We start from the raw sequence: 22062 nt of genomic DNA on the forward strand, positions 1-22062 counted from the left end.
AATCGAGATTCAAGGAAAAAGACTTTAATAATTAAATCCAACGAGCACAGGTAAACTTAGGAGAAAGATTATACAACCATGAATAGCACAAGCAATACCGGACAATGAGCTGAGGAAACTAAGGGCTTAAATACACAGACAGAGCAATCAAGGTAAAACAGAACAGGTGTAGAGCTAATTAATAAGAGCTAATTAATAATCAAGGAAACTAATTAGGTAACAGAACTCAGGCAAAGCAGAACAGGGAACATGAAAACACGATGAAACTAAACCGACATAGAACTACATGTTACAATAATACCGTTTCACAGACAAGGCTTAAAGGGTTAGTTCACCCAAAAATGAAAATAATGTCATTTATTACTCACCCTCATGTCGTTCCACACCCGTAAGACCTTCATTCATCTTCAGAACACAAATTGAGATATTTTTGATGAAATCCGATGGCTCAGTGAGGCCTGCCATAGCCAGCAATGACATTTCCTCTCTCAAGATCCATTAATGTACTAAAAACATATTTAAATCAGTTCATGTGAGTACAGTGGTTCAATATTAATATTATAAAGCGACGAGAATATTTTTGGTGCGCCAAAAAAACAAAATAACGACTTATATAGTGATGGCCGATTTCAAAACACTGCTTCATGAAGCTTCGGAGCGTTATGAATCAGCGTGTCGAATCATGATTCGGATCGTGTGTCAAACCGCCAAACTGCTGAAATCACGTGACTTTGGTGCTCCGAACCGCTGATTCATAACGCTCCGAAGCTTCATGAAGCAGTGTTTTGAAATCGGCCATCATTAGATATTGTTAAAAAGTCGTTATTTTGTTTTTTTTGGCGCACCAAAAATATTATTAAATATTTTTTTAGTACATTAATGGATCTTGAGAGAGGAAATGTCATTGCTGGCTATGAAGGCCTCACTGAGCCATCGGATTTTCTCATTTGGAAGCTGCCAAATAGTTTTTTTTTTCTTGTTTTAAGCATATACAGTATCAAAATGATTATTTGCTGTGATCAAAAGCACTTGCAGCAGGTCATTTCCTTCAGCCCTCGAGCGACACACACCGAGGCCTGTGTGTCATTACTGATCCGACACTTCACCAGCGTCCTCAGGTCGAGAGCTGGGCATGAGTGAAGCTAAAATGGAGGCCGTTCTCTACCTGAGCCCCTGACACCTCCTTCACATAATGACTACGGCAAGAGACGAGGTCCATGTGATCATTCACGCGGCATCTGTAGAGCACAGGCTGATAAATCACGAAGAGTCTCTCCAACCCCAGCGCTCATTACAGAACCTTCCAATGCCTCCAATTATCCTGTCCAGCCATTGGAATTTATTTGTATTACTTCCCTCCATAAAATTATAACGTTGCCTAATAATTCTCCTTCAGTGCAGTCCAACCCAAGGTTAATGGCTTCCTCTCCAACTTTCAGCAGCCTGAAAGGCAGAGATGCCCTCACATATGCATGCGCTCTCTCTTTCTCAAGCCCTGGGTACACCTCGTTTCTTTTTACACATTTGCTAGTGTATACGCATGGTCCAACGCACAGCCTTGCAAAGTATACTTCACTTGACTCATACGCATGCACAGGCGCTTGCGCAGGTTTGAGCAATCTCTCGGAGTCACAGCCCATGTAAACATCTTTGAATTCTTTCATGCTAGAGTTGTACAAATGAGGGTACTTTCTGACCTCTTCACACAATCTCTCGTCTATGTAGGCCTCCATCGTCGCTGTAGCTTGCATGTGTTCCCGTCTGTTATGTTTATGCAGGTTTTCCTTGTGAATCGACGCCCTCAGGGCACGGCTGCCACCTTGTGGATAAACTAATTACTGCAAAAAAAATTAAATGCACATGTTTGACCTGCTCGTACAAAGTATGCGCGGTTACAAAAATCCGGCGGTGTGCGTACTCTTGTGATGACGAAATTCACGCCGCGCACTGACCCTCGCGTATGTGTGAAAAGTGAACTACTAAACTAACATAAATACTGAACTATACAATATAACAATTATAACAACTATATAACTGACAAAATTCTTCTTTTTGAGGAAAGCATTCCAGGATTTTTCTCCATATAGTGGACTTCACTTCACAGGACAAAAACACAGATTAGAAGTATTTTTGTTTTTGAACAGGATTTTGTGAAGTCTACACAATTGCTCTATGCACACAATGAAATCACTTAGAGTAGAATATTACCCACAGTGCACCTGCAGTCTCTCAGTAAAATAATAACTCTTGAAATGTGTGATGCTTCGCGTAACTTTTATGCATCTAACATAAGTTCAGAAGATTCAAAAGTCACTTCAAAGCTGGGAAATCAGTGTCAGGAGTGTGTGAAGTTAAAAAGCGTTCGAGATTTCATTTTCTGTCATATTGAAGTAAATATCTGCGAGTGAAGTCCCAGCTCTTTTAACTGCCTCAGCGCTGTGCTTTTTTTTTCTCTTCCGCAGATTCACATCATTGACTTTGATGATGAGAATAATATGATTAATAAGAGCGTTCTCCTGCACGATGCTGGTGAGATATGGCACATCAGCGGCAGCCCTGCAGACAAGGCAGTGCTGACCACATGCTACAACAAGAGTGAGTCCTTCTCTTCCTCACATGTACACACATAGTTTGTGTTTTACGACTGCCTACAGATGTTCACGTTGAGCAACCGATCACAGAAATGTGCAAGTTTTCTGCCAACTGACTAGAGTCTTAAAAACCAAGGTTCGTTATTGGCATCAGTGGTTCCATGAAGACACTTTAACATCCATCAATCCTTCAACTGCACAAAAAGGTTCTTTATAGTTCTTTAGATTATAAAACTGTTCTTCACACTAAGAAAAACATGGTTCTTTAACAACTGCTCACTGAAAGGTTTTTTGGGGAACCAAAAATGTTTCTTCTATGGCATTTCTGTGAGAACTTTAATTTTTAAGAGTGTAGGAAAACACACAAGAGACCGACATGTTTGAACTCTTGAAGAGGACCAATTATGACCTTTCAAAGTCTTGATGTTGGCTCTACTAGAACAGGTTGATTATTTTCCTCATATTCTCCATTGTTCAGCTCCTCTCTTCCCAGTCTGTCAGTAACGCTCTGTTTAGTTCCTGTCTCTATGAAGCCCCTCCTTCTGAAAAGCACAATGTGCTCTGATTGGTCGGCTGGAGCGGTGTGTTGTGATTGGTGTTTGGGAAATGTCCCGCCCCTTACCATAACCGCCAGTTTCAACACACTACTAACTAACTCAACCAGGCCCCGCCCCTTTATTCTGCATATGAATTATTTAAATGAGGAATATTGTGAAGAAAACTCAAGATGGAGGCGTTTCAGAAACACTGACACTGATATAGAGAAGAATAATAAGCTTTTTCATGATCAAACATCAACATTACACACTAAAAAAAGTTTAACATGTAAAAAAGCATAATAAGTGCTCTTTAAAGATAAATTGGACAGTATTCACTTTTTAACGCACATTCCTGGTCTTATTATGCATAATTTCAGTCAGAAGACATCACATTACAGAATTCAAATGGCTCATGAATGCCTTTTCATTTTAGCTTTAGAGATGCACTCAGTAACAGTTTGTTTAATCACTTAAACTTTAAAATAATTCCACCTAATGAAACTTAAAAATTTAAGTTCAGTTTCTGCCTTTAAACTTTCATAGTCAAATTGGCTGTACAAGTAATTTCCACTCATGTTTTAAAGTCTAGTTTGATTTGAAGGTATATGTTACATTGAAGTGCACATTTTATATGTTTTTTCTTGGGAATTAAGCCCAGGACTTTGGTGTTAGTGCCACGCTCTACTGTTTGAGCTACAGGAATACTCTGTTGTTGCACCAATAATTCAAAAATAGTAGTCAAGTCACCTTTATTTATATAAGGCTTCTTATGGAATGAGTTCAATTCATCTATAGAGCAGCTCTGTAGAGAACAGTGATCTCATCATCCAGCTCAGATCTCATCCAATAGTGTCAGTGCAGTCAATTATTAATATTGCAGAATATTAAGTGATTCCAGCAAAGCAACCCAAACTTTGTCAGTGACAGAAATGGAGAAAAAAAAAAAATCTTGGGAGAAACCAGGGTCAGTCGGAGGGACAGTTCTCCTTTGGCCAACGAACGAACATGGGGTGGTTTAATTCCAGGCTGCATCACAAGTCAGATTATTGATATCGTTCAGAATATTTCATCCAGATCGGGAGACATTACGCCAGCATTTGGTGGGAGGGGGTAGTCTATTATAATAGTCTATTTTAAGTCCATTTTAAAAATGTAAACTCATCACAGTGCATTCTGAGATTGCCACATCTGCATATGTGTAATGCTTCAATATTTTGATCAAACAATATATCTTATATGGCAGCTTAATTTTGCTACTGTCTAGAACAGCTTTGACTATGATGTCTTTAAATGTTGTGGTTTGATTTGGAGTCTTGTCTTAAAGTACTCAGTTTCTCAACAAGTTGTGCTCATAATGTTTTCATTTATGATTCCTCTGCTATCTACAAGGGTTTTGTACTTGTTTTTCTGTTTGTTAATAATTTTGCTTCAGTGTAACATCACGGGTGACGGTTCACAGAAGACTCTGTACTGTATATGTGCTGTGAGTTCACTCACATTCATGTCACACAGGCTGTTAATGCAATATATGACACATTCTTGCACTTGCCTCGAGGCAATTAAAAAACGTAGACAAACATGAAGAAACAATTGAAAGTGAAAATTTTAATTAAATCCTGTGTTTATAAGACTGACGCCCGTGGCTGGTTACTGACAGTTCACATAGTGAAAACTAGGATATGACTTTCTTTTTTTTTTCTTCATTTCTCCTTCCATCTTCATTATGATGAGGCCAATGTGCAAGATGTCATAGTGGAGTTCAAAAGAGGAATGTAATTACCGTGACATTCAAGCTAATGGAGTAGCCGGGCGGCACGGAGTCTGCCTCCATCATCACTCCCTCCCGCCACCTTATGCTGCGCTGAGCGCTGAATTATCTGATCTGAGAACAGCGCTGATTCTGATGCTGCTGTACACTTGTGCTCCAGTACATTTCAACAGCTTTACTATTGAAAAAGTCAAGCTCAATTAGTGGATTAGTGAATATTACTCTATACATTAACAAACTGTAACTATTTACATAACAAAATGTAACTATTTTTCTTTTATCATGTTGCTGTTACACTAATTTTATAAAACCAGTAAGCTGTTTGTGACTGTGCATTGCAGTGATTTTTATCACAGTTAAGCCCGGGATACACTGCACGATTTTTGGCTGTCCCAGATGAAAGATTTCCACACTCAAAAAAATAACTCTTTGAACGAACATAAAAAAATCATGGAAAGGATTTCCACATGATTAAGTTGCTTTATTTCAGCATTATGCAATTCTGTTATTCCAATTTAATGTACTTACGTTGGGTCAACTTAATTTATTAAGGTTGATTCAACTTATTTACAGCTTAATTTAATAGTGTCAGCCCAACTAATTTGCAGTGTTTTGGAAAATAAATAAAAAGCAATAAATAAATAAATAAATAATAAATTGTTTTCATATACATTGATTTTTACAATTAATTCTTCTTGTTTAATTTTGTGATTTATATAACTTTTGTGATGTTCTGTGTTAGAAATCTAGATGTGATACTGGATTCATCCTAAATTGCCTTAACCAAAAACATTGTAAAGCCTAAATTGATCATAAGTCCACTGGTGGCAATGGTTTTACAATCAACATAGGCTTACAATGCTTTTGGGAAATGCAACCCAGAGCACTACCACAGTGATTACTTTCTTATTAAAGTAATTTGAAAGTTTGTTAGCAGGTCCTCAACCAGTGCAACAATTCACCACAATGGCAACCCTAAAACTATTAATTAACAGAAACGTTTAAATACCAACGTAATAGAACAGTAAACATTAAAAAGTCTTTCCATTTTCTCATCTTCCTAAAAACTGCTTAAAATAACACTTTATTTCAATATTTACACTCCTAGTTCAGCCCCTTTGCAAAGCATGATGGGAAGTGAAAATCCTGTTTGATTGAGTCCTGGTTGGGTTTACTTGATTGTAACATGTTATTCCAATATGAAAACGTCAAGTTAAGTCAAAGAGTAATCGTTTCAAGTCAATTTAACATGAATCAATCACATTTAAACCAGAAACCTGATAGAGTGGTGTTGAATCAAAATAAATCGTTTAAATAAACTGTTTTTTGAGTGCATCGTGAAACAGTCGTGGTCATTTCTGTGATCGTGGCTCTTAATCGGTGGTCCTATTTTGTACAGTGAGAGAGGTTCAAAGACGGCTGTTTTCCCGGTCTTGCGACCAAAGATAGCCTACGATAGTTTTCTGACAGTGTCAGAAATTCAGCATGATCATCGCACAGTGTGTTTGCTGCTACGACCTGCGTCTACTGACCAGCCAATAAAAATGCGACATGGCGCTAAAACTTAAAACTGCTTACCTCAAGCTATTTTCCCTTCTTATTTCGCCGCTTCCTTTTTACTTTCAGCACGCAAAAATTACAACTGCCAAAGTGTGATTCAACATGGTATTTTTGTTAACCACTAGCGCATGCTGATGACGCTTTATTCTTCTATAGAAACTTGCATCGTAGCCTACGAGTCAATAGGTGTCATCATACAGTTTACATGCATGTCGTACCCAAGTTTAGCAGATCCATGTCGCACAGTGTGATTTGTGATGATCTTAAAGGATTGCAAAAATCGTGCAGTGTATCCCAGGCTTTAAGCAGTGGTGGATGAAGTTCAAAAATCCTGTAAATACTGAAGACAGATATTCACTTCTTCTTTTCATTTTGTATCTACAGTAAAATTGATGACACTTCTTTTCACTTGTTTTCTCTTCTTATTTTTGTATGTACTTAAAGGATTAGTTGACTTCAGAATTAAAATTTCATTGGGGTTCAATGGGTTGAAGGTCCAAATTGCAGTTTTAATGCAGCTTCAAAACTCTCTACATGACAAAAAGAGAGAAATGATCGGCCATTTTCTAAAAAAAAAAAAAAAAAATGTATATACTTTTTAACCACAAATGCTTGTCTTGCACTGCTCTGTGATGCAACGCATTACGTGATCATGTTGGAAAGGTCATGCATGCCGTAGATGGAAGTACCGATCGAGTGTTTACAAAGTGAACGTGCAAAGACTAAGTCAAACGACCTTTACAAAAAAAGGTAAAACAATGATGTCGGACGATTTTGAAGTTGGAGAAAATGACCTCATTCAGAGTGGTTGTTCTCCGAATGAGCGATCACTCTTCCAGTTCACCTCTACAGACAGCGTAAGCCCTCTTACCGGTGTATACGGCGCATTCAGCAGTGTTTCGCCTGTGTTTTGCACAGTTAAGTGCAGCGTTTCCCCTCGGGGTGCTTCAGCATAAAAGAGCAGTTTCCCTAAAAGAGCAAAACGAACAGCAAACGTCTTTTTAAACATGCCTTTCCATATGTGTGTTTCTGGATGCGCTTGTTTCCTGCCCTCATCTGACGGCCAAGATCGCTGTCTCACATGTCTGGGCTGCGTCCATGCTGAGACAGTGTTCGTGGAGGGTTCATTTCCTTATTGCGAGAACATGACCATGTCGACACTGCGGTCGCGACTCTACGTCCTTGTAAAGGCTAGAGTCCCCTCTGCTGTTACACAGCCTGGTTCCTCTGCACACCACAGGGTGGTTAACCCACAGACCTCCCGCTTCTCCAGCGTGTCGTGTGCCGTCGAGCTGCCGGGTGATGGTCCTTCCCAGGTGGGACCCAGCGTGTCATTCGGCTCTCCGGGTGAGGATCAGATGTTGATAGCTGCATCGGAGAGGGCTATTGTCCTCTGGAGAGGAAGATGAGGCTGAGCTTCCCCCTTCTGGGTGAATCTGATTCTAAATTGATGGTCATGTTTTCCCCGGACTCGAGTGGAACCCTCTACCTTGTCCCGTCCGCTCACGGTTGAATGATTGGCTCATGGGTGCGGCTCGCGGTTCAAAGCCGGTTCCCACCCCAGTGCCTTCCTGAAAGTGCACAAAGAGGTTCAGAAGTCATAGAAGGCACCTTTCACTGCCCAAAGCATCCTCCACTCTTACTACCCTCGATGGTGGGGCCGCCAGGGGAGATTCCCCAGGTGGAGCGTATAATTGCAGTGCACTTGTGCCCACAAAGTGCCGCCACCTGGAGGAACCGTCCGCGGCTCCTGTCCAAGGCCTGTAAAATGAAAGTCACACCACGGGCCCTCGGCCAGACGATATCCACCTTGGTGGTCCAGGAACGCCATCTCTGGCTAAATCTTGCAGAGATATGGAATGCCATCAATGCTTTTTCTACGCCTTTTTATCTTGCAAGGTGACCTCTTCCCAGCAGTTCTTGGCAGTCCAGAAGCAGACGGAGGCCGTAAAGCACATCCTGCCCCAGCTTGATACCACCGCCACCAGGCCGCCGCGGGCTGGCCCCCAGTCTGCTCGTCACCAAAGGTGTCTCCCTGTGGCTTCTAAACCTGCTCTGGCACAACCAGAAGCAACACCTCGGCTGCAATGTTGAGCCTCCCACAGGAAGGCGACCCAGCCCATCCCTCCAAATGTTCATCAAAGTGGCTCTGATACAGGCAGCCCAGAGATTGAGGGAGCTTCCTCATTCCCATCCATTTGGCGATTTCCATAGGGACCCCATTCGTCAGTCGACATAATGTCGTAGTGACTGACTAGGTCTGGATGGGCCAGTAAGTGACTTATGTCCCTCGTGCCTCAACCCTGAACTACCCCACTGATCCTGTCTCGGCTCCTCAGCATAAACCCGAATGAGTGGATGCTTGCCGCCATCTTATATACCTGTATGTATGGGAGATTCGCTTAGCATGCAAATACCACTCGCCAATTCTATTGGCCTCAAAGGTTCCCATGTGAGACCCCATTTGTTAGTCGACATAACGTCTTTGTTCCCTCCATCAGGGAATGAGGGTTACGACGGTAACCATGACATTCTTCTCCTGTTTGTTATCATTAATGTTCATTGGGATGTTTACAGTTCTATTCTGTTATTTAGCACGTTTATTGCATTATTTTAGTGTCGTGTATGTTATGCTGATGGTGTTTTGTCTTTGTGACTGCAGTGTAAATGCGGCCTTACAAACTCACAGACCCTTACAGTAACAATCATACATCATCGTCTCTAAGCACTGTAACAGTAGCCACACACTACAGACCCTTTTAAGTGCATTATTTGCCCACAATACAAAATTTCACTGTGCTATTGTTTTAATTTATTTTTAGACTTAGTCTTGGTTTTGGTGTTTTATTCTTTGTTGTTGGCACGGGAACCTCAGTACATAGTTTTGTTCCTTTATTTACGTCATATCTCAGAATGACAATAAACCTTCCTTGAATCCTTGAACATTATATCACTAATGATATATGGTTATAAGTTGTAAAACACTGGAAAGATTGTCAATGTATTTTTTACAGTGAATTTCTCGCAATCACAACTGCCATTTTTTTTTACAGTATGAGTTATGAACTTTTAAAAAATACTTGAGAGAATACACAAACCATATGTTGTTGTAAATGTGTAAGCGTTGCCTACAGGTTTTATCTGTAACCCATAACTAGCAGTACAGTTTTCAGCAGATGCAGAAAGTGCTGATATGCATTTCTGGACATCTCCCAAAGTGCCCATTACACCAGAGGCAGCAAGAACACTATGAGATTGCACTCTAGCTGATTCTTACACACATCAAAGTAACATTATTTATTTATTGGTTTATTTTTCTGATAACAGTATGTTTAGGATGATTTCTGAAGGATCATGTGACACTGAAGACTGGAGTGATGATGCTGAAAATTCAGCTTTGATCACAGAAATAAATTACATTTTACAATATATTCACATAGAATTCAGATCTTTTCAATTGTAGTAATATTTCACAATATTACTGTTTTTACTGTATTTTTGAGGAGATATATGTGAGCAGAAGAGACTTCTTTCAAAAACATGTTTCCAAACATCACTTTTGACAGGTTCTGTTTATATGTACTGATCTTCACCAATCTTAATGAAAAGCGCAATAAGTGATCTGGCCTCCAGAGGCAGTATACACTACACAGAGAACAAAGCTGCACATCCCTGTGCTGCTCATATGTGCTGCTGTAGGATGCATTAGAAACAAACCATATTCATTACCCAATATTACATTAACCCTCCAATAATATGATCAAATCTATTCACATGATTTATGTAGGTGATGTGTGCATTTTTATTTAGTTTTGGTTGGTGTTCACTCAGTCTGCGCAAGATTACAGTTGAGCTGAAGCTGTTGTGCATGTGTTTTTAAGCATGTTTTGTGTATATGCATGCTTATGTGAGATTCTGATTGTGTGTTGTGTGTGTGTTTCCTGTCGGCAGCGTCTGAGAGCCGTGTGCTCACATGTGCGGCAGTGTGGAGGATGCCCCCGGAATGGGAATCAGGCAGCCACGAGTCCCCCGATGATTCATCAAACAACCCGCAGACCTTGGAGCTTCTCTGTCACCTTGACAACACGGCCCACGGCAGCGTGGCCTGGTACGCCACACGCTATCGATTTAGCCCTGCAGCTTCCCCATTCGCCTCCCTCTTTCCTAGCTTTGCTATCGTTCTCGTCATGGCTTTTATTTCCATTTCTCTCTCTGCCTCGCTTTGTCTCCGTCTCTTGCAGCATTTTGGCTCTGCCTCCCTTCAATCTATTGTTCTGTTCTTTTCTAGATGTTACAGAAATCTGTTTGCACTGTATTTCATGCACCCATCTGTTCGGTTTTATTTTCAACCTCCGCCTATTTCTTTTGTCTCAGCTGCACGCTTTATTTCATGCACCATAATTCACAACACAGAATGAAGAAAAAAATCCTGCTTGTGTTTTGAAGGTTTTGCCAAATGGCAGGCCATCATACTCACATCCATCAGATGAGGGAGTTGCACACATACTAATGGATCTTTGCTTCATCTAAACTAAAAAATTCAACAAATTGAGATCTCCTACTCACTGTATTGGAACATAAATGGCCAAGTTAAAGCTTAAAAGAATAGTTCATGTGAAAATTAAAATGGTTTACTCATCATCATGTGGTTCTAAACCCATCAGATTTTTTTTCTTCCGTGGACACAGATGTTATGCAGAATGACCCAGCTGCTCTTTTCCATACCACCAAAAAAAGAAATTTAGTGTCTTATTGAACTCTAAATAAGAAACTAAAACTGCCAGTAAGTGGCAGTAAATGTCTTAATGATTAAGTTGTTCATTAATTCATTCATTCGATTCATTCTAACGGCTAATTCATTCGTGAAGTAAATGGTTCTCTTCAGGCTTGTTGGACTTGTTTTATATTCATATACTTGTTTTATATGCGTTATATTTTACCGTAACTAATTACTCTAATTAACGGGTTAAATCGACAGCCCTAGTCAGAACCGATGACTTTTGGGGCCAAACTTGGTGCAACATTTTGCAACTTTGAATATGCATAAGCACGAATGCGGCCTTTTACTCTGTCCTCAAAAATTGCTTGATTGAAGATGTTCCTGGTAACCTCGTTTCCCCCATCATTCATCCGTCTGACAGGGGACAGTATATACCGCCCCGGGACCATCAACAGCAGATGCCAGATTGATTAGACAAACTGCAATGTTTGAACTATAACATAGACGCCTTATAAAAACGCAGTGTTTGATAAACAATAGCATGGTGATGAATCAGTATGCCAGAATCACAATAAACCCTGAATAACCCACATGTAGCTCTTCTAACGTGAGACTGACATAATGATGGAACATTTCTTAGCCAATGCATCCATGACCATGAACAGCATGGCAGATATTTCTTTCATCTGTTGTCTTTGCTGGAGAATTAGCCAACTTTTGAGCATTTGATATATTGTTTCCCCCGACTCTGATTACTGTATAAGTGCTACATACATGTAGAGGAGAGCGGGCACAATCTAACACGTTTTACCCAAAGAACTTACTGAAGAAAATTGCAAGCAGTCTATTATAACAGTCAAAAATATTTGCAGTACACAATGGCAGGTTTCAAGTATAACCTTTTATTAGTACATTAGCTAGAGCAGAAGTGAAATGAGAAAAAGTAGAGAAATAAAGAATGGTTTTAAAAAAAAAAAAATAGGTTGGATAGGAAGTGCCTTTGGTTTTGGCAGAGGTTGGAGGTTGGTAGCACATTCTATCAAAGAGAAACAGAGAGAGGGAAGGTTCTAGAAAACGACTTTATACCTGATTGTGAAGAACCCAACAGGCACTGCATGTTCACTGACCATAAATGGTGGGAGTGAATATATACTTGTAGGAGTGTACTTAAAGGGATAGTTCACCCAAAAATGAAAATTTGATGTTTATCTGCTTACCCCCAGGGCATCCAAGATGTAGGTGACTTTGTTTCTTCAGTAGAACACAAATGATGATTTTATGATTTTAACAAAAATGATTTTAACTCCAACCGTTGCGGTCTGTCAGTCGTATTATGCATGTCAATGGGAACTTCGTCTATAAGAACATGCACAGACAAATCCAAATGAAACCCTGTGGCTCGTGATGACACGCTGATGTCCTAAGACACGAAACGATCGGTTTGTGCGAGAAACCGAACAGTATTTATATCATTTTTTTTTTTACCTCTAATGCACCACTATGTCCAACTGCCTTGAGCATCCGGTTGGTGAGGTTGGACATAGTGGTGTATTAGAGGTAAAAAATGATATAAATACTGTTCGGTTTCTCACACAAACCGATCGTTTCGTGTCTTAGGACATCAATGTGTCGTCACGAGCCGCAGGGTTTAATTTGGATTGGTCTGTGCATGTTTTTTTTTACTCTTATAGATGGAGTTCCCATTGACATGCATTATACGACTGACAGACCACAACGGTTGGAGTTAAAAATCATCATTTGTGTTCTACTGAAGAAACAAAGTCACCTACATCTTGGATGCCCTGGGGGTAAGCAGATAAACATCACATTTTCATTTTTGGGTGAACTATCCCTTTAAGTAGGACGGTGGATTTGCAGTATCAGTCCTGAAGGCCAATGTTAGTACAGCTATAGGTAGCCAGTAAAGTGAGACCAAGAGGGGTGTGTGTGAGTCCTTGCTGGATGATTGAAGTCTTTATGCACTGTCATGTTCAGAATTATCTGCAGAGATTTTGTCATGCTGGCCAAAAGGCTAAACAACAGCCTTGTCCAGTAGTCCCATCTTCTTGCTGTCCTAGTTGCCGTTAGAATTGTGGAACCCGATTGTACAGTAATATTGTGATCAACTGATGGGTTGGCTGGGATTGCAAGTAGCTTTTTATTTTATTTTTTTTTAGATTAAACTAAAAGCTGGCACTTCTTCATCGAGGCTGAGATGTCTGAAAGACAAGCAGAGATTCGAACCGAGATAGTAGAGGAACAGATAGAGCTGTCTGTCATCTGCATAACAGCGATATGAGAAACCATATACATTTATGATCAAACCCAGTGAGTTTATTGAGAAGAGAACTTCTCCTCACCAAGATACCTTGTACGATCTGCTTGTGATGTAAGATTGAAGTGAAGGCAGCTAACAGCATTGCAGAAGGTATTAGGGGATCAGGTGTAAGGGATAGGCTGTAGGTTGTAGGACAGCTGCAATTAAAAAATATAGGCCCTGTTTCCAAAAGAATAAAATAAAATGTATTTTAATTGTATTTTAATGCACTCAGCAGTACATTTTGTTGTGTTGTGTGCTGTGAGGATCAATGCAGCTCAGCGTGTTAATGGACATACAGTTTTTACCGTGATGTAGAGAAATTACGCATTTATAACATCACATTTGAAATGTAAGAGAGGTATCAAATAAAAACCACCACTGTGAAACGTCCTGCACAAGTCGTGCTTGACAAGGTGGTTCAGGTGAATCAGCTTGTTCCTCTTGACTGTCATTATCGGATTTGGGCTTGAACTGATATGGCAAAAGTGATGCCTTAGTGTAGTTACAGTTACAGTGTTTACATCCCCTTTTTAAAGTACCGAGAGCTGAAACGTGCCGGTTATAGTAAGGGGCGTTATGTTTCCGACACACACTCTAAGCCAAGTCTCCAAACTCGGCCCTGGAGGGCCACTGTCCTGCAGAGTTTAGCTCCAACTTGCCTCAACACACCTGCCTGGAAGCTCCTAGTATGCCTCATCAAGCAGTAAACAAACATTCGTGTAAACCTATTCTTGTAGACCCCTAAACAAACTTATGAACCTGTAATTGAGCATAATAGGGGACCTTTAGTGCAGAGAGAAGAGAAAAGAGTGAATTATGAAGTCTTTTAAATTAGAAAACCTGTCTACCCACCTTGTCCAGTAGGACAGGAGGACTGTGTGTAAAAGTCCAGGTCAATGGTCTTAATGGTTCAGCAGCAGCCTGAAGGCCACAACAGCAGTTCAGGCCACCTGTCACAAGCTGAAAGGTTGGTTGAGAACAGTCAACCAGTCACGTCTGCTTGGAAGGCACAAGGCCTACATGGCACCCAAGGGTATTTTGACTGTTGTTGGTGTATGTGGTTGGGTAAGCAGGTTAGCAGCTTTCCCCAGAGCTATGAAGCTACGGTTGCCCTTATCATCTCTGGCGAGAAAGTTAATGTAGTACAAGGACACCAGATACCCATGCTGGGGTGGGGGAGGATGTCTGGAGTGTGTTTCTACTTTTGAAAGAGCTGGTGAACAGCCAGGACCAGAAACCAGGTCCTTGCATCTGCACATGGCTGGCATAAGATTTGGCCAGTGACTGTTGAAAAAGGGCTGGTAGGCAAAGTGTATGCTGATTTAGGTAAGGTTGTTTGGGATTTACACAGTTTTTCTTCGAGGCCCTTAGCGCATTGGTCATGACAGGGTCTCAGTCCTGGAGGGTCTCTGTCCTGCAGAGTTTAGCTCCAACTTGCCTCAACACACCTGCCTTGAAGTTTCTAGTATGCCTAATTAGACCTTGATTAGCTGGTTCAGGTGTGTTTAATTGGGGTTGGAGTTAAACTCTGACATTATTCTTTTGGAGATGACTGGTCTTTGGGAGGATAATTTGGAAAAAGGCCATGATAAGAAAATGGAACCATGAGAAGGAAAAGTAATATCAAGCTGAAAAACCTTCAAGATGGCTTATAAAGAAAGGATAGCATGTCAAACAGCATAGTGCCGTGACCTGATCAATTGTACCTTACCTGGGTGAGGGTGAATGATGTTGATCAGAGAAGCGTGGCTGGGTTGTGTAGTGACAGTAATCGTTTGGTTGGCCTTTGACAGCATTGCTAGAGAAAGTCATGGATTTAGGACCAACACTTAATGGCAGCCAGTGTAGAGACCCAAATGTAATTGATGATCCAAAGCTTGGGTATAAGTCGATTGGTGGAATTTTATATGTATGATTTGCACTAATCTAATCATGAAATAGAAGACAAGGAGCAAAATAGATCATTGGTTGTAGAAGGACTTCATTTTCCTTGCACTGTAAACCATAAAGCAGCAGAACTATGCAGTTGCTGCACTGTGGTTCACAAAGATGATCATATTGAGGTTTATTTTACGGACTTTCATATTTACACTTAATTCATTTATATAGTCTGTATGGATTCAGGGTTATGTCTGTCTCTTTTGTGTGCAATGAGAGTTCCATAATGTGTTTGCTGTTGTGATATCGGCTGTTTAAGATGAACGACACGTCTTGCTTCCTCATATCCCTCATTCTCACTGATTGCTCTTGCTTAAAGGATTAGTTCACTTTAAAATGAAAATTAGCCCAAGCTTTACTCACCCTCAAGCCATCCTAGATGTATATGACGTTCTTCTTTCTGATAAACACAATCAGGGTTATATTAATAAATATCCTGACGCATCTGAGCTTTATAATGGCAGTGAACGGGACCAACGAGTATGAGCTGAAAAAAGTTCATCCATCCAAAGCAAAACGTATTCCACACGGCTTCGGGGTGGGGTGGGGGGTAATAAAGTCCTTCTGAGGTGAAGTGATGCGTTTGTGTAAGAAAAATATCCATATTTAACAAGTTATAAAGTAAAATATCTAGCTTCCTCCAGACCGCCTTCCATATTCAACTTATGAAAAATATTCTGTATTCAACTTTTTCCGTAAGTCTGGCAGAAGCTAGATATTTTACTTCATAACTTGTTAAATATGGATATTTTTTCTTACACAAATGCATCACTTCGCTTTAGACGGGCCTTTATTAGCCCCCCTGAGCCGTGTGGAGTACATTTATGATGGATGGATGAACTTTCTTCAGGTCATAGTCGTTGATCCCGCTCACTGCCATTATAAAGCTCGAATACGTCAGGATATTTATTAATATATCTCTGATTGTGTTCATCAGAAAGAAGAAAGTCAGATACACCTAGGATGGCTTGAGGGTGAGTAAAGCTTGGGCTAATTTTCATTTGAAAGTGAACTAATCCTTTAACAACAGATTATCCTTGTTGTTGGCTTAGTCAGCCAAACACCAAAATTCGTGCGTACCTGCCCCGAAGAAAAAAATAAACTATTGTCATTGTCATTGCAGGGAATGTTCATACCTTTCACAAACTTTCTCTGTTCTCTCTCTCAAATACATATGTGCCTGTTTTGAAAACATTCCAATTTAGGCTCCCCTGAAGAAAATAGACGAAATATCAATGAAAAATGTACCCCCCAAAAAAGACTTGTTGTCACCTCCTGTTTTCTGTTTTTTTCTGTTTTTTTTTTTCTTTTTCATTTCACAGAATAGAATTGCTTCATTTTGAAAGCTAGTGGACGCCCCTTAATCAATGCCCATTGAGCACTTTGTGGCCAATGGAGCATTTGTGAGAATTTGTGCACAGGACGTGCTGAGCGCACAGTGATGGCAGCGTGAGACAGACTAATGGCTGTGTGATGGGTTATCAGAGCCACCGCTGCTAGATCAATTGAAGCCTGAGAAGAAACGAAAGCAAACTGTGTTATATAGGTCAGTCAATACTTTCAGTAATGATGGAGTAATCTCTGCGATGTTCGGAGGCCAGTCGATGCTCGCACACCTTTTATATTGTGGACATTTGCTACACATGGGTTCCCTCGCAACACCTCGCTCTCCTCCTACTTTGCCTTCTTCCCTCAGTTCAAACTTGGATTATTTACCGTTTACCCAAGCATCAATTATACACTTCTTCTATATACACTATATTGCCAAAAGTATTGGGACACCCCTCCAAATCATTGAATTCAGGTGTTGCAATCACTTCCATGGCCACAGGTGTATAAAATCAAGCACTAGGCATGCAAACTGCTTCTACAAACATTTGTGAAAGAATGGGTCGCTCTCAGGAGCTCAGTGAATTCAAGCGTGGTACCGTGATAGGTTGCCACCTGTGCAATAAGTCCATTCATGAAATTCCCTCCCTACTAAGTATTCCACGGTCAACTGTTAGTGGGATCATAACACAGTGGAAGCAATTGAGAACAACAGCAACTCAGCCACGAAGTGGTAGGCCACGTAAAATCACAGAGCGGGGTCAGCACATGCTGAGGCACACAGTGCGCAGAAGTCGCCAACTTTCTGCAGAGTCAATAGCTACAGACCTCCAAACTTCGTGTGGCCTTCAGATTAGCTCAAGAACAGTGCGTAGAGAGCTTCATGGAATGGGTTTCCATGGCCGAGCAGCTGCATCCAAGCCTTACATCACCAAGTGCAATGCAAAGCGTCGGATGCAGTGGTGTAAAGCACAGCCGCCACTGGACTCTAGAGCAGTGGAGACGTGTTCTCTGGAGTGACCAATCACGCTTCTCTGTCTGGCAATCCGATGGACGAGTCTGGGTTTGACGGTTGCCAGGAGAACGGTACTTGCCTGACTGCATTGTGCAGAGTGTAAAGTTTGGTGGAGGGGGGATTATGGTGTGAGGTTGTTTTTCAGGGGTTGGGCTTGACCCCTTAGTTCCAGTGAAAGGAACTCTTAATGCTTCAGCATACCAAGACATTTTGGACAATTTCATGCTCCCAACTTTGTGGGAACAGTTTGGGGATGGCCCCTTCCTGTTCCAACATGACTGCGCACCAGTGCACAAAGCAAGGTCCATAAAGACATGGATGAGCGAGTTTGGTGTGGAGGAACTTGACTGGCCTGCACAGAGTCCTGACCTCAACCCGACAGAACACCTTTGGGAAGAATTAGAGCGGAGACTGTGAGCCAGGCCTTCTCACCAACATCACTGCCTGACCTCACAAATGCGCTTCTAGAAGAATGGTCAAAAGTTCCCATAAACACACTCCTAAACCTTGTGGAAAGCCTTCCCAGAAGAGTTGAGGCTGTTATAGCTGCAAAGGGTGGGCCAACTCTATATTAAACCCTACGGATTAAGAATGGGATGTCATTAAAGTTCATGTGCACGTAAAGGCAGGCGTCCCAAAACTTTTGGCAATATAGTGTATGCATTACCTTAACATTTTCTGATGTCTGGATAGCTAATGATAGTAGACTGTGTAGTTTGGTTAATTGCCCTACACTTCATAGCCATATCAACATTCCTCATACATATGTAAAAAGCACCATTCAAATGTTGTATTAAATACTAACTTCCATGAAATGGCTTTGAATTTATGGTCAGCCATTGTCAATGTCCTCTCTCATGTCTCCTGCAGTGTATTATGGGAACCCATGGGTGATGGAAAGCGTGTGATGTCTCTGGCTGAAAACCATGTGCTGCTCTGGGACCTTCAGGAGAGCTCCAGCAAGGCCACAGTAAGATTCATTATTTTCATAATTGCCGTGTTTCACAGCCTTTCTCTCAGTGCTGCAGCTATGACACTGGCACCGCATTTTTTTTTCATAAAATGAAAGCATATCGTGACCAGGGGCTGTCAAGCTCTGAAAATGACAAAAAAAAGCAAAAATCACACACTGTATGTGCATTTTAAGATGTCTGGAGGGTAGTTTTAAAACCATGCCAGTCTTTATCATTTTTTTGTCCATGTCAGTGAAAAAAGTAAACACAGCCATGGAAAATTTTATGTAAAATAGCATTTTGTTTTGGAATGACAAATTTTGAATAGGTAAATGATAACAGAATTTTCATTTTTAGTTGAACTACTCATTTAAATTATGAGCACAGACCAGCCATTGACCAGTGTCATTTTAGTGACATTCAGATACTATTATAATTTTTATTAACATTAACATTTTGAATAAGTTTTTATTTTTATATTTTCCTTTTTTTATTTTAATTTTGGTTAAAGTTTTAGTATTATTGTGTGTTTTGACTTTTTTTTTTTTTTTGCTTTGTTTTTGTTTTGTTTTTAAATATGTCTATATATTTTATGTTGTTTATTTCAGTTAAAGTTTATTTTATTTCATGTAACAGAAATGTTTTTTTTTTTTTTTTTTTTTTTTTTTTTTTTTTTTTAATAGTTTTAGTTTTAGTTAACTATAAAAACCCTGCCATGGGCATACAAACCACAAAGACACTTAGGGGTTTCTTGTCAAAAAGAGAAAATTAATTAAATTAAGAATGAGACTTATGAAGAATAATATTAAAAGAACTAGACCTTATTGTAAAGTAATGCATTTGATCTATTTGCTAATATATATATATATATATATATATATTTCAGCATGGGCACCCTGACTGGTCTGTGTCTATGCAGCTCCATACGCAACAAACTGTGATGAACTGTGTATTCTGACACCTTTCTATCAGAACCAGCATTAACTTCTTGAGCAATTTGAGCTACAGTAGAGCACTTGGAGCACTTTTGATAGATACTTTGGCACTGTATCGAATGCCTAGGAAATGTGTGAAATATAAACCATTTCATACTTTGCCTACAAACATTCTATATATTCCCTAAGCATTCTATACAGTGCCGGATTTCACACATTGCTGGTAGCATATATAATGTATAATATATTTTAATAGGCTAAATGACTGTCCTAACCACAGTCTATAAACACACTTGTCAAAGCCACACATTTTACCATGTTCTAGTGCAAGTCTAAGGATGATAAGTGAATTTACTGAAGGGCTATCAGGAAAGTTCATTAAATTCATCACAATATGCACACATTCATTCTTAATCTTATGCCTAAAGTGCTGAAAATGGCTCCAGTTGAGTTGTTTACATCCTTAGATATTACCATTTCTATCGTAATACAGTTGCCAAATATTAAACGTTCAGCTGATTAAATCTTACATCTCACTTTCTGACTGTTAAAAATTGAAGCATTTTGCGGTTTAATATTGGCAGACACCAGTCCATATCATGATTTGATTAACTGTACAGCCCTTCTTTTGATTTATTCATCCAAATTTTGCCAAATTCCACGACATTCTTCGTTATACAGTAAATTCCATTTTTGACTGGATTCCACGATTCCATCTTCGTTTTTGCATCTGATTGGAAATCATAATCCCTAAAAGCCTGATAGTCTAAACTTTAGGAGATTCACTGAGTAAGAAACAGCTTTCCTCCTAATGTTCATTAATAATCAGCTGCAGTCGTTACTAATTAATGCACTCACGGACTGCAGTGTCACAGGCCTTTGCGAACATAACCTTGACTCGACATTTGACGAGCCATCACGTGCGAAAACACTCTCGCTCCCAACGGAGGCTGGAGAAAAGGCCCGTCGTTGACATCACACTGAGCCGCTCCATGAGGTCCCTCTAATGTCAGCTTTGCATGCAAAGCGAGGGGAGGTTATCGAGTGGCAAGGCCTGCTGAGTGCAGCGCGCCCATTAAAAACGAGAGAGAGGGAAACGAGGGGGAGGCTGAAAGAGAGAGAGAGAGAGAGAGAGAGGATGTTCGGAAAGCTCTCGGCACAGCTAGATTCCAGCGGTGTCGTGAAGAATGCTAATCTGCCTCATGCAAATCTTCCCTCATGCCGCCCCCATCCTCACAACACACACACACACACACACACACACACGCTCATCCCTCTGTTCTTCAGAATAGCTCAGGTTGATGTGTTTATCACCACGCTGCGTCTGCCAGTGTTTTTATTCGGATATCGCTGAATCCCACAAAGCGAGAAGCAGCCACCAGGCTCACGTCTACGTGTATCTGGGGCGTTTTCTCTAAAGGAAGAAGCATTCTCAAACAAATAACAGATCATTTTCATGCTACTAAGAGAAACAATGTGAAGTTGAAGGTTTAGTCACTGGCTTAATTTACTGATGCATAAACAGTATTGAACGATTTTGAGACAGAAAATCTGTCTGAACATGAATAATTACACATCAGAAATCACTGATCACAGATCAGGCATTAGAATAAACATGGTTACTTGCATGTTTGTGGCATCGCTGTTGGATCCATATTGTCTGTTTGCAAAGCCTGTCGCCCGTGCCTTGTGGTGGCTTGGAATTCCAAGGGGAATCGGATATATGTGTTTAGACGTAGGTCAGATGTATCTGATTTAAAACCACATTTGGAAGTGGCTCAGAACGGATGCAAAAAAATCAGATCGCGTGTGGAATTTTGTGTTTACACATGTGCAACAAAGTCCAATCTGTGTCAGACGTGAATAAAACAATCAGATTTTTTGTGCCAGTGTAAACGCAGCTATTGTTTTCTTCTCATTTCAGAAGTCCTACTGTCTGCTGACACATGTTCACCTGATAAACCCAATATCATGTATGGGAAAACAAGCACACTGATGCTGTTATTCTAACTATTTACGTCACTTAACGTTTGCACACTTAAGCTCCAAAACCCTTCTGTTGCCAACATGGGTAATCACATAACATCAAACGGAAAACACAATTATTTGTCTTGCCCTATTGGCAGATAAAGTAAATGTATCTTGATTTAAAGAATGTTTTGATAATTGTATTGGAAAACAAGGCAAAAATACTAAGTTAGAAAATCATTTTTATTTGTGATCTTACCATGATGCTCAATAATAAGATAAGATAGCCCTAAATATATACAGTATAGCACACAAATATTTGATAAAATATTCCTGTTTTTTTTTATTGATTGTTATAGGTACTTTTTGGCATTGAATATATTTATATTTAGGCTTTTGCTCTGTGAATTTTTTTACTGAGCTTGT

General features: G+C 40.2%; 1 protein-coding gene across 1 annotated transcript in view; it reads left to right on the forward strand.

The window, feature by feature from the left end:
- The window catches only part of eipr1 (EARP complex and GARP complex interacting protein 1), a 41769-nt gene that overhangs the window by 2335 nt on the left and 17372 nt on the right, over positions 1 to 22062 (forward strand). The window contains exons 3-5 of the mRNA XM_051868528.1: positions 2463 to 2595; positions 10410 to 10566; positions 18651 to 18750. Coding sequence (XP_051724488.1) covers positions 2463 to 2595; positions 10410 to 10566; positions 18651 to 18750 — 390 coding nt within the window. The remainder of the gene's footprint in view (positions 1 to 2462; positions 2596 to 10409; positions 10567 to 18650; positions 18751 to 22062) is intronic.

This window comes from Ctenopharyngodon idella, chromosome 17 (assembly GCF_019924925.1).
Source record: "Ctenopharyngodon idella isolate HZGC_01 chromosome 17, HZGC01, whole genome shotgun sequence".
Lineage (NCBI taxonomy): Eukaryota > Metazoa > Chordata > Actinopteri > Cypriniformes > Xenocyprididae > Ctenopharyngodon > Ctenopharyngodon idella.